This window comes from Trichoplusia ni, chromosome 17 (assembly GCF_003590095.1).
Source record: "Trichoplusia ni isolate ovarian cell line Hi5 chromosome 17, tn1, whole genome shotgun sequence".
Lineage (NCBI taxonomy): Eukaryota > Metazoa > Arthropoda > Insecta > Lepidoptera > Noctuidae > Trichoplusia > Trichoplusia ni.
The window spans coordinates 3,863,706-3,875,797 of NC_039494.1; the positions used below are offsets into that span (position 1 = coordinate 3,863,706).

Genomic DNA, 12,092 nt, shown 5'->3' on the forward strand with positions numbered 1-12,092 from the left:
GTGCAGTAACTCAGGTACCGACACCTTCGACGCTTAGCCCAATGCAGTTTTGTGAAGAACTTCAGCTTAATAACTACAAACATCCAAAATGCATTCTTATACCCACACCATAAGGTTCAAATCCCATCAACAACCGACACGTTCTAAAAATCAAGTGCATTAGACTAATGAAGTTAGCAACAGGTAAGAATGGCAACGTCGCTAACTGTCACATTAAGTTTGAAGTTAACTGCATTTGATTTAGTTTTATGCATTCCTTCAGAGCAAGAGCTACGTCGCTCGGTCATGAAATAAATCGTGTTTTTTATCAAATTTGAAGGTTTCTTAAATATAATTTTGAAGAAATAAGTTATTATAATGATTGGAAGTGATTATACGTTGGAGTTGTGTAATGTTTTTCATTCGGGACAGGTTTGTTATTCATTTGTTTCTTGTATCAAAGTTGCTTGCGACATAGTTTTGTTTGTAGCTCGCGATTTATGTTGGCTCTCATGGTTTGATTTGATATTTTAAAATTTTGGTGTTTAGAAAGCTATGAATGATATAGAACTATGGATTTTATATCTTTGGTTATGTCTTAATAATAAGGAGCTTTGTTTATTAATCCGTTTCAATTAGTTTCAAAAACTGTGATAAACAATAAACACTACATTTAGTTGCATAAGAAAATAACTAGTATTTAAACGCTTTTTTTTATAAAACCCATGTCTTTTGTCATTTGCCTTAAACCTATCCTCATTTGAGACTTTCGAATTAGACTAACGATAATTAATGATATATCCGAAAATATTCATTAACATAATTATATCTACGCACTTAATGAAACGAATACAAGTGACTAATCCCAAACATCGTTGCACAAAAGTGCCGAAAAATATTTAAAATAATTTTATTTCGTTTTGGTATACAAAAAGGTTGCGAGAATTCGTTGAAGTCTTTTGCAGTACGGAATCGTCTTGACGCTCTTAAGAACTTTCGGTATGCGACTTCTAAACGGAGAAAAAGCTTTTAAATGTACCAATGCTCATAAAAGAGATCATTTATCTATACACCAAATATGTGCAATATGCATATTATTAAACTAATTAATTACGCTCAATTAAATTAGAATGTTTTAATGTCATAGAAACTACTACATACTAATGTTAAATAGATAAAAATATAAAGTACCCATAACTCTATTTGTGTTGATTCTTTACCTTAAAACGTAATATCCTTCTTGTCCATTGATCAGGTGGAACCGGGCAGCTTTTTCCAGCGCCTAATAGGTGGCGTGAAGACCGGGATCATCCTCAAAGATGTGTCATTCACTACGCACAGCGGCGAGGTCACTGCCATACTCGGGTCAAAAGGCAAGAGAAGAGCTTTATCTAGCTATCTCCTACTATTTATCTTACTAAAATGCAAATAGCCACCGAATTGATTAAATATATCTGGCTTAAATGAAAATATACCTAGTTTGAACAGCCAAACGACTGAAATTTTAAACGAAATAGGGCACACACTGATACTTAAAAAGGAGGTTAATACTAATATTATAAACGGGAGAGTTTGTATGTATGGATGTTTGTTTCTCTTTGACGCATAAACAACTAAACGGATTTAGACGAAATTTGGTACACAGATAGTTTACAACACAGATTTTTTTTATCCCGATTGTATGATCCCTGTGAGATGATCATTTTTGATTTTAGCGGGTGGGTCCGCGCGCCCCAGTTAGTAAGGATATAAAAACTTTTTAATTTATTTTCTAGGTAGTGGTAAACGTGCCCTTCTTGACGTCATCGCTCGCCGTGTCCCAGCCAAAGGCCACATCTTGCTAGAAGGTGTTCCCCTCGAGAATGAGCAGTTTAACAGCACGTGTGCCCTCGTGAGGCACAACACACGCCTCCTGCCTGGACTCAGCGTGCAGCAGACACTTGCATTATCACTCACCAAGGTATGCGGTAGCCATTCTGGCAGTTAGGAAGAAGATTATTCACTCAGTACTGATTAATTTTAGGGCAACGATTTTACGGTAGGGTTTTCGTGACACTAGTATTGCCATATTGTAGTTTGTCTTAAAAAAACTCATTAACGTCCCAGTATTTTGGCCGGTTCAAATTCATTACCTCCTGGCAGCAAGTAGTTGCTAAAGCACGTACTTAAAGTCTACTCTTTCAATGGTAGAGAGGTTCAATCCTTTCTTAATATTAGATATTGTACCTACATTTGTTACAGATTTCGGGCTACCTCAAGTCATCGAAAGTGAAGCAAGTTATGGCCGACTTAGCTTTATCAAATGTAAGTAAAAAAAAACCTTACTTCCTTCCTTACTCCGTGCAGATATTGTAACCGAAATTTGTTTTTGCAGGTGGCCCACAAATGCGTAACAAACTTAACGAAGAGCGAATACAGAAGACTAGTGATTGGCGTGCAGTTAATACGAGATCCAAGTAAGATACGTTTTAAATTTCGTCTTTTTGAGTAGATAACAAAATGTCCGTACTATTTCCATACGCCATAGAACAAATAGAGAGATCGCATAGGTACCTACTTCTTTCTCAATATATCCGTGGAGGCAGGAAATGTTGTTTTTGTTCGTGATAAAACTAAACTCTTTCACCACAAGGAGCTGCGAAGGCGTGATGTGGGAATATTATCTCAGAATTAGAGTGCCTGAGTTTGTTTCGACGTGTCTTCTCAGGGTAGCCAGTTAGGAAACGTCGACTCCAGCTAGCTTAAAAAATTACATGTAAAAGTTCAACATTTTAAGTTCACATAGGTGGTGTAACTCAACGTAACCTATCGTGAAATATCCCCACGTCATCCCTTTGCTGTATCGTAGCGCTGTACAGGTGCTTCTCCTTATAAACCTAAGTACGTGTTACATTGTATCGTTTTTTTTTTCAGTAATTCTGCTTCTCGACGAGCCTACTTGGGACCTGGATCCACTAAACACATATTTAGTAATATCCATACTATCAAACGCCGCGAAGAAGTATGGAACCGCTATCATTCTGACCATGGAGAAACCTAGATCAGGTACGTAATTTTTGGTAATAAATAATTATTTTCTGTGATACATAATTTATTCAGCCTTTTCGTCAAGTCTTCGATGCACCGTCTTACCTATAAGCAAGGAAGGCATGCAACTCATAAGTGCAATCCCATTTTTTTACAACTAACTCTTGGAACTGTACTTAGATAGCCTACTATAAATTATCAAAGTGAAATTCAAAATCAAATGTATGTATCCATGAGATCATTTTCGACGTGTAGCGGGCGAGCCCGCAGGCACTAACTAGTATTAAAGTAGGAAGTTATAGGCCCACAAATTAGGTAGGTAAACACAGAAGCACAGAATGGGTATAAATGGAAATTCGTGCAACTATGTTCGTATGTACTTAGTTTATGTTCGACAGAGCATCGACATTTCACCCACATTACATTCATTATTATGCTAATTACTTCCAACAATTAATTTCACCGCGGTTTACATTCCTATATTCAGAAGGCTTTTGTTTGAACCTATTGACACAGCTGGGCATGTTAAAATATGTCAGTTTTCACTTGTTTGTTTCGTAATTCTGTACTAGGTCACTGTTCTGTTCTGTACCTATTTTGTTTGTAAGTATTGTACCTAATACCTATTAAAATATAAACAGAATTTTGTACGGTTGCCTGCAAAATTATCTGCTAAATATTGCCTCTGAAATTTTTAGGAAGAGAAAGTATAAGCCAAATATTATTACCTATTCCTTGGAATCCCAAAATCGACTGTACGTATTTACTTTGCTTTTTTTTGCTTACCTAACCTTTTATGTTCAATATGAAAAAAATCAGTTATATAACTCACCAACCGCGTGTGATTCAGTCGATCACTATTAAATGCGTTCTTTCAGATGTGTTCCCGTTCTTGGACCGCGTGGTGTACCTGTGTCTCGGTGACGTGGTGTACGCGGGGCCCACGAGGAACCTTCTCGACTATTTCGGAAGTATTGGCTTCCCTTGCCCGCAACTTGAAAACCCTTTGATGTATTACCGTAAGTGTTTTCTTAGCAAAATATTTTTATTTTATATAACTTTCTCAGAAACTAACGTAGGTTTCAAAATCGGATATCAAAGGTATCAAAATGAAGTTTTTACTGGATGTCAATTTTACAGAAAGAAAGAAATAGGTGTATGGAAGATTAAGACATCTTAACTGGCTTGCATCCTTTGTCAATTAAGCCGTTCATACACAATAATAACTTAACAATATTGTAAGAAGACAGATGCTTCTGCTTACACCACTTACGAAAATTTCTTCTTATATTTAGTATGCCTATCAACGGTGGACCGAAGATCACGGGAACGGTTCATAGAGTCCAACCACCAGATAGCAGCATTGGTGGAGAAGTTCAAACTGGAAGGCCAGGGCATCATGCAGGGGAACCTGCATGAGAACAACCGCATCGTCAACCCGAACAAGATACAACTCAACTACGGGAAGCCGGGCGGCATGAGGGTGATCTGGATGTTGTATCTGTGAGTTATAGTGACTAAGATGTTATGCAAAATTGTGTTTCGAATGTTAGCGATTTAATGCTGATTTTCCTTTTTCATGTTATCCAGTTGAAAGATAGTTTTGCAACTTCTAATTCTAGTTATACGTTTTCAGACGACTTTTGGCATCAATATTTAATCTGAAGAAAAACGGAATGAAGCAAATGTTCATGAGATTATTCGCGCTGCCGATGTATTTCTTCATTTTATGGATATTCTATAACGAGGCTAAGGTAAGCTAATAAATAAATCATAATTTGTTTAAGTACGTCATTAATAATTATGCATTATACTAAGGGCTGATTTTTCAATCGCCAGATAACTTTTATTTGACGAATATGTTTGACGATTTGACAGCTTTTGTATAGAAAATATGTCAAACGGCCATATTTATTCCTCAAATAAAAGTTATCTGACGATTGAAAAATCGGGCCTAACTGACATTAATGTTGTGCTTTTATGAAACAGGATTACCAGAGAGCATTCATCACTAAGAGTGGACTGATATTTAACGCTATGGTGGGAACCTATTTCATCAGCATCATGAACACGATATGTTTATGTAAGTACTTAAAATTATTTGGACTGTACTTTACTCTTGAGTAAAATCCAAATATTAAATCCAATAAACCTCAAAAGAAAAACAATAGCAATAAGGTAACACAACGTCAATTAAATAAAGGATAGTGTGTATGAAAAAATGTTGCCTGAATAAAAACGGATAAAATTTAACTTGTGGCAGATGACTGGTCCATCTGATGATGATTAGGAACTGTTCACATTTCTAACTCACTTTTGTTATCAGTGGCGACAACGGCGACGACCAAGAAGAATAATTTCAAATAACCCGAAAAGATAACTCTTAACACAGGATCTTCCTCTAGATTTTCCTTTCATTAATATCTGAACATCTTCAATAGTTTCTCGTGTTTCTATTACAGACAGTCCGTACCGAACCCGTTACTACCAAGAGTCCCAGGAAGGCCTCTACAGCGGCGCCAGCCTCCTACTATCCTGGAACCTCGTCTCCTTGCCTTTCTCGTTCCTCAGCACGCTTGCCTCAGCTGCAGTCATATACCCGTAAGTTTTTAAGCACTTATTTTCATATTGAAATACTTGGGAAGAAATAATAGGGGCTCTATTGCCCTAAAAATATGGAGACAAAAAAAATTGGCTTGCAGACAAATATTTTTTTTTTACATTCAGACAAACACTTAGGTCGTGATACACAAAGGTGCCTATTTTTAACCAAGATAGTAAATAAATCTGAAATTGATTTGTTATTACCCGATGAACCGATGACCTAAAAACGTTTGCTGTCTCGGACTGGACAAAACAACTGGAAATTTAGACAAAAATAGCGACTATTTCTAATAAAACAAACCCTTCCCAGGATCCTATCGGACATCTCGGAGAACTTGGACTTCGTATACTTCGCGCTGGCGCTGTGGTCGTGCTACGTGTACGCGGAGCAGCAAGCTATGGCCGTCATGATGTTCGTCAAGAACGGGCTCATCGCGGGCATCGTTAATATATATATCACCTGCATTTATATCATGCTGGCCAGTGGAGTGCTCAGGTAGGACTTTTAGATAACATTTTTACAGTAAATTTCGTGGGAATTATTCATTCTTAAAAGATGCAACAGTGTACACCCGTATTTTTCTGGATGGCCCGACTATCTTCGAATCCAATTAAAGTCCCTAGTACTTGCTTACTTGTCGTTAAATCGACCGATTATATTGATAACACGGTGAATCAAAACTTGTTTTGTTGTTCATTAATAGCAATTCAAATATGGATGCTGGACGGAGCTTGAGATTCCTTGATGACAAGGAATTTATAGCTCAAAAAGAAACCGTTCCTTTTCAGGATGGGACGAAAAACTTAGATCTTAAAAGCAAAATAATATTAGAATAGCAGAAAAAGTCTGTTTACCCACTATTTAGGCTCAAAAGTGTATTTTTATTCACAAACTCTTGTATCACTTACAGATCCTACAAAGGCTTCGAAGAATGGCTGTACTACCTAACCTACATCACCCACACACGCTACGCATCCATATTCATGCACCGGAACATATTCAAACAGCCAACCTTCAACATTCTGCCCTACAGCGACCAAGAGAACTGCACATCTACTATCACCAACCTGATCCAGACTTCTTCGAACCTCAATACTAATTCGAATGCTAACTGTAGGTACGCCAGTGGAAGGGCTTTTCTTACGGAACGCTTTTCGTCGAAAAACTTCAACGGTGACATTTTCCAATCTGGAGACTTCGATCCTGAGTTCAATTTGGGAGTTTCTTTCGCGTTCTCCGTTGGTATCATGGTTTTTAATAAATTCTTGTATTTAATGCCTTTACCTGGATATATTACTGATAAGTTTAGAGAATAATTTTAATTTTTGTATGTAAGTTTTGATCTGTAAATTAATTAATTAATTGGCTAATGATATGATGAATCCGTCCATTGAAATATCAAATGTGTATATTATACAAAATTATAATATTAATTTCATATTTTCTTGAAGTATTATTTAAAATGGTTTTAATGCATTTCTCTTACTAACGTTCCATGCCAATAAGAATATACTATATTCACAGCAGAGAAGATTACTAAAATCGTTTTCATTTTATATGTATAAAGATTTTAAAGATCTTCTTACGTTTGTAATGAGCGTTAAGATTTCATAAACAGACGCACAAGTCTTGCGAAAGGAGATATTAGGATTATAAGAAAATATAAAAAATAAGTTACAGTATATATTTTTAAATAACAAAACTTACAATTACTTTATATTATAACCACACAATATTATAGTAAATTTATCTAGCGATGTATACTAGTCATAATTTTCTTTTCTTTACATATCACAATCAATTAATTGTGGAGGTATACTGCTTAACTCAAAATAATTAAAACTTAGTTGTAAATTGATAACACTATCTTATATCTACTTATTAAGGCCCATGTGTCTTAGAAACATATTTAAAAAAGAACTAGTTGTTATTTGAAATGAGGAAAGCAAAATATGTGTAAAGTCTTTATTATACAGGGTAGAGAAGTTTAATATACCAGTTGGGATAAGGCCAGTCTTGGGCCCCGATTCTGCAGCTAAAAATGTCCGAAGAATGAATGGCAATTGGATTAAAATTAAAACGTTTCCTATTATAAATTCATTTTATTGGCCGTGAGGGTTCCGCCCGGTACTGAATTTGATATTATTGTGTTGGAAAAATGCTTAGAATAATACGTATAGTGCCAATTTAATACAATTTCAACTCATCGGCCATTGAAAAGAGCAGAATTGGGGCCCTGGACATGTAAGACGATTAAAGAAAAAGTAAAAAACCTCAAGTCCGCCGATTATTTGCGCTACCCACTGTAGAAAGATCTTTACAAATAATTATCTCTAGTTAACTGTCAAGGTATGATGAAGTATACAAAATATTTATTTCAGTCGTTAATTTCATTTCTAAAACAAGCAAATCGTCTGTGTTCCACAATCAGAATAATTGACAAATTATTATCATTGGATTCCATAAAAAGGTAGAATAAACCAAATATGGTTGGTATCATATTGCATTCAAAAACTCGTCCTAAGTGTTTCAAAATTCATCTGGTTGTAATAAATTTATAAAATAAAATTGTGTGTTATGGCCAGAGGATATTCCATACTTAAATACTCAACCCTCTCCAAACTTTAGAACCACCTCTTTAAAATCAGACTGTCTGCAGTTGCCAAAATAAGACAGCAATGTACAAGACATAGTAGTGTCTCTTTCACGACTACTTTAATGATCTTTTTATATAGTGATGGTTGGCTGCCCAGCCTAGTGAGCCTAGTCGAAGATATACAAGGCTTATTGTATAACATTAGACAGGTGATCCCATACTTAAATCAGGGACCGGACAACCCCACTTTAGAGTTAAGCCGTTTGACAGGGTAACCCGTACACGGGGTAACTCATATCGCAGTGTTACCTTTTGTTCGAGTTACATCCTCGAAACCCAGCGAAATGGTTAACACCTTCATTATGGTAACCACGTGAAGGGGTTAACCCCTTCAATAACTTAACCCTTTGAAGTGGTTACCTTCACGAAAGGCTTTTATTCGTGTTACCCTGAATTACCCACTAAACTTGAGCTGCATACTTGCACCCTAGCGGCCCCTCATTGCTTTACTAAGACTAAAGCTGTTTTCTTCTATCGCCGACGCGTCGCGCCGCGACTCGCGCCTCTCGGACAAACTACCTACGCGCGAAACGTCGTGTTGCCCGCGACTTCGTCCGCGTGGTTAGAAGATATAAGTTAGGAATTTTTGAACGAAAGCCCTCGAAGATTAATATTTTTCCCCGTATTTGCCACATTTTCCATTAAATCTTCGCTCCTATTAGTTGCAGCGTTATTTTATATACCTAGGTGTTTACTACGAGTGTTTTTTATATTAATTCAAAATAAGGTGAAAAAATAAATATTTTTAATCTAATAAATTACAGGGTATTTGGGACACAAAAAAGTAAGAGTTCACCAAATTTCGTTACAAAAATAAATTTTTGTAAAAGATAAAAATAAAAAACCACAATCTTGGTTTTTTGGATTTTTCACATAAATTTTGAGGTTATGTGAAAAAAATGTAAACACAAAAGTTTTAGATCTTTTTATTACCTACAACTTTGCCATTTGACTTTTTTCGATACGAATTTTACTTTTGCCGGAAATTGAGAAAAACCCTTTTTTTACTCTTCAAACGTCACTCCCACCCCCTTCCCGACCTCAGATCACCCGTAAATTATTTTTCTTATCATTTTTAATTTTTTATAATATTCCCCTTCTTTTCTAATGGGTTTCATCCTACTATTATTATTTTTTGGTTTTAAAAATTATCGACCCTGGTCTACAAGTATAGACACGAAAAATATATATCACAACAAAATTAAACTGTAAGATCATATCCACAATGATTTTTATTCCATGTTTACAAGTCGCTCGGTAAATGCAACAATGTCGCCGCTGGGCGGTAAGATGTCACGTGCGCTCGTGGTTATACTATTTTCAAACTAATGTCTATGATAAAGAGTGCATATTACATTGTCTTAGGTTGGAGTGGGTTACCCTGTTACAGTGTTACAGGGTAGTGAAAGGGTAACCTGTTCGGAACAGGGTTGCAATAATCCGTTCGAAGGTGTAACATATGTCATAGGGTTTTTTCTTGAAGCGCTTAAAAAAACCCCTTCAAAAACCCTTTCAATGAGTATCCGGCCGGTCCCTGACTTAAATACTCAACCCTCTACACACTGCCAGGCGCCTATCGCCACCCCTTAAAATAATAATGTCTGCAATCGATAATACGAGACGGCGCAATACAAGGCTAGTAGCAGCATCTCTCTTTCACAATTAATGCTTTTTTAAACGATGATTGCAGGCCGCCAAGCCTATTCGAAGTTATACAAGGCTGTATCTATATTGAGTTAAAGTAATTTGCCAATCACATTCTACAGGGCAGAAGGGATACCACCATATCATACAAGTAATATAATTATCGTTGTGGAAGCGGGACAGCGCGATAGACGGCACAGAGCAGCATCTCTTTTACACAATAATATTACCTTAAAATATGGCAGTAGGCCTCTGGACTTCTCATATAAAATCTGTAAGGAGTTAAGCTGTATACCTTGAGATGGAGACCTTACTTCTTTAATTTTCATGCAATATTAAAGTCTTCAATAACTTTCAACTCTTTATATGAATACAGTACTGCTGATTCCGTTTGTGTTTCTGAATCATTTTCGGCTGGTATACAGGCGGTGCCATCTTCTGCAAAAATAGGTTGAGTTGTTAATCCATTAATTAATTTTTGTATCATATTAATTTTATAATACAAAAGATAAATTATGAATGTATGTTTACTTACCTCCATAAAGCACTATAGGTTTGCTCAATTTGCTCAAGGTTACCTAAAAACAACAGTTGACAGTTAAATTAGAATAGAAATTAAGTTATTTTGTTACTTTACTGTATGGATTTAAATTGAAATACAAATTACTGAACCGAAAAAAACCAGGCACATAAAATTAAATTAAAAACAAAATGTTGTGATTTGTTTGACCATATCCAGAAAAAAATATTGTGACACATAACTTCAATGCACCTTGTCATACAAACATTTTGAAAGAGCTTGAAGATAGCCCTAAAACTAAATTGAAATAAAAACTTAATTTGATATGATTTGAAGACTTTATATATAAAAAAGAAACAAACAAAAAAGTCTTAAATAACTTACGGTATTACTTACTGGTGGTAGTACTATTTCCCGATATTTCTTAAGGTACAACTTCAAGGGTTCTACGTAGTTGTCAAAACCGAGTGCATTCATAGCAAAAAGGATATCTTCACCATTTATTGTTTTCCTCTTTTCAACTTTACAGCGGTCACTAGCTTCGCTTGTGACAAATGATATGAACTCTGATATGCATTCTTGTACACATTCTCTTGCATCTTTTGCTATCTGAAAATTGTTTAATAATTATTTATTAACAGGAAACAAAATTGCTGAAATCTATAGGAGAATTTACACTAAAATTCTTTTAAAGACACCCAGACTCAAAACAAGCATTTGTGGATCATACAAATGTTATTCCTATGTAGGTGTAAAAGCTGTGGCACTACCCATTTGGTGTGGTGGCCCCAACCACTTGGCTTGAAGGGTAACAGTCAATATATATAGCTTTGAATAGATGATTGAAACGTTTCACAGCTGTGTAAAGCTCTTCTAAAATTGGAATCAAGCAATTCCTAATTTATAGTCAATTTGAATTCTAATTAAGTATCTGAAATAGACTACTGGACAACTGACCTTTCCATTATCAGGGATAGCTCTCTTCATAATCTTAGCAATATTGGCAATAGGAAGGAATCTATCCTGTTCTCTAAGTGGAGCATTTTTACTGCCCGAATCTGAATTGTTTTCGTCATCTGAAAAGGTCAACATCTAATTAACGGTATGTTCGGACTTACGACAAAGATTTATATCAATTTTAGCACACTGATATGTGGAGTAGTGATCAATTTCATTTAGTAGTTCTTTACAGTTAACGTTTAATTCATGTAAACTACGTCGATGAGTTCGAAAGGAAATTAGTTACACCGTGACGTAGGAAAAGCCCTTGAATTCTTACCCATAACATCGTCGGAATTAACAACATATTCACAGCGTATGTTATTCTCTTCGTCAACAAGATATCCGTTGTCCAGCCGCACCAAGTCATTGCCAATTTCATCGCTTTCCATGATTAATCATAAATAAACCACAACACAAAATATAAGGTTATAAGTCGAATGGTACGACAAAACAATATTGGAACAGTTTCAAGGCTTCACAAGATTGAAAATTGACAAGAATAATTGAGTATATTCGAATAACGCAAGTGTACCAAAGCTTTTTCTATAAATTGGCTGAATTCACGAATTTGTTTACAACGCGAAGCCACAAGACAAGAAAGACACGAACAAAATCCAGATAAAAAAGCTAGTACACACCACACGGATTTGCGGCATAGA

General features: G+C 35.7%; 2 protein-coding genes across 3 annotated transcripts; one reads left to right on the plus strand and one right to left on the minus strand.

Moving 5' to 3' along the window:
• Positions 1-238: 238 nt before the first annotated feature.
• LOC113502336 (ATP-binding cassette sub-family G member 5) lies at positions 239-7,061 on the plus strand. Its single transcript, XM_026883874.1, has 13 exons — positions 239-411; positions 1,235-1,352; positions 1,755-1,939; positions 2,221-2,283; positions 2,354-2,435; positions 2,893-3,024; positions 3,885-4,025; positions 4,302-4,509; positions 4,643-4,760; positions 4,996-5,089; positions 5,469-5,607; positions 5,921-6,106; positions 6,522-7,061. The coding sequence occupies exons 1-13, from the start codon at positions 358-360 to the stop codon at positions 6,925-6,927; spliced, it is 1,926 nt and encodes a 641-aa protein (XP_026739675.1). The 5' UTR covers positions 239-357; the 3' UTR covers positions 6,928-7,061.
• A 2,666-nt stretch (positions 7,062-9,727) lies between these two features.
• On the minus strand, positions 9,728-12,048 carry LOC113502338 (nuclear transcription factor Y subunit B-4). 2 transcript variants are annotated; one of them, XM_026883877.1, is made up of 5 exons: positions 11,711-12,048; positions 11,389-11,507; positions 10,828-11,040; positions 10,447-10,489; positions 9,728-10,349 (listed from the first exon to the last, which is right to left on the minus strand). In XM_026883877.1, the coding sequence occupies exons 1-5, from the start codon at positions 11,820-11,822 to the stop codon at positions 10,237-10,239; spliced, it is 600 nt and encodes a 199-aa protein (XP_026739678.1). In that variant the 5' UTR covers positions 11,823-12,048; the 3' UTR covers positions 9,728-10,236. The 2 variants fall into 2 exon arrangements, with proteins under 2 accessions (XP_026739678.1, XP_026739677.1); XM_026883876.1 differs by having other exon boundaries at positions 10,816-11,040.
• Positions 12,049-12,092: the final 44 nt, after the last annotated feature.

What these genes read in the sequence shown, in the direction of transcription:
- LOC113502336 (XM_026883874.1), top strand. Translation starts at nt 358, where the DNA reads ATGATTGGAAGTGATTATACGTTGGAGTTGTGTAATGTTTTTCATTCG. An exon ending in CATGAACACGATATGTTTAT is followed by an intron (nt 5,090 to 5,468) that starts GTAAGTACTTAA and finishes TTTCTATTACAG; the next exon opens with ACAGTCCGTACCGAACCCGT. An exon ending in TCAGCTGCAGTCATATACCC is followed by an intron (nt 5,608 to 5,920) that starts GTAAGTTTTTAA and finishes AACCCTTCCCAG; the next exon opens with GATCCTATCGGACATCTCGG.
- LOC113502338 (XM_026883876.1), bottom strand. Translation starts at nt 11,822, where the DNA reads ATGGAAAGCGATGAAATTGGCAATGACTTGGTGCGGCTGGACAACGGA. An exon ending in TAATTCCGACGATGTTATGG is followed by an intron (nt 11,508 to 11,710) that starts GTAAGAATTCAA and finishes TGACCTTTTCAG; the next exon opens with ATGACGAAAACAATTCAGAT. An exon ending in TACCACCAGTAAGTAATACC is followed by an intron (nt 10,490 to 10,815) that starts GTAAGTTATTTA and finishes TGTTGTTTTTAG; the next exon opens with GTAACCTTGAGCAAATTGAG.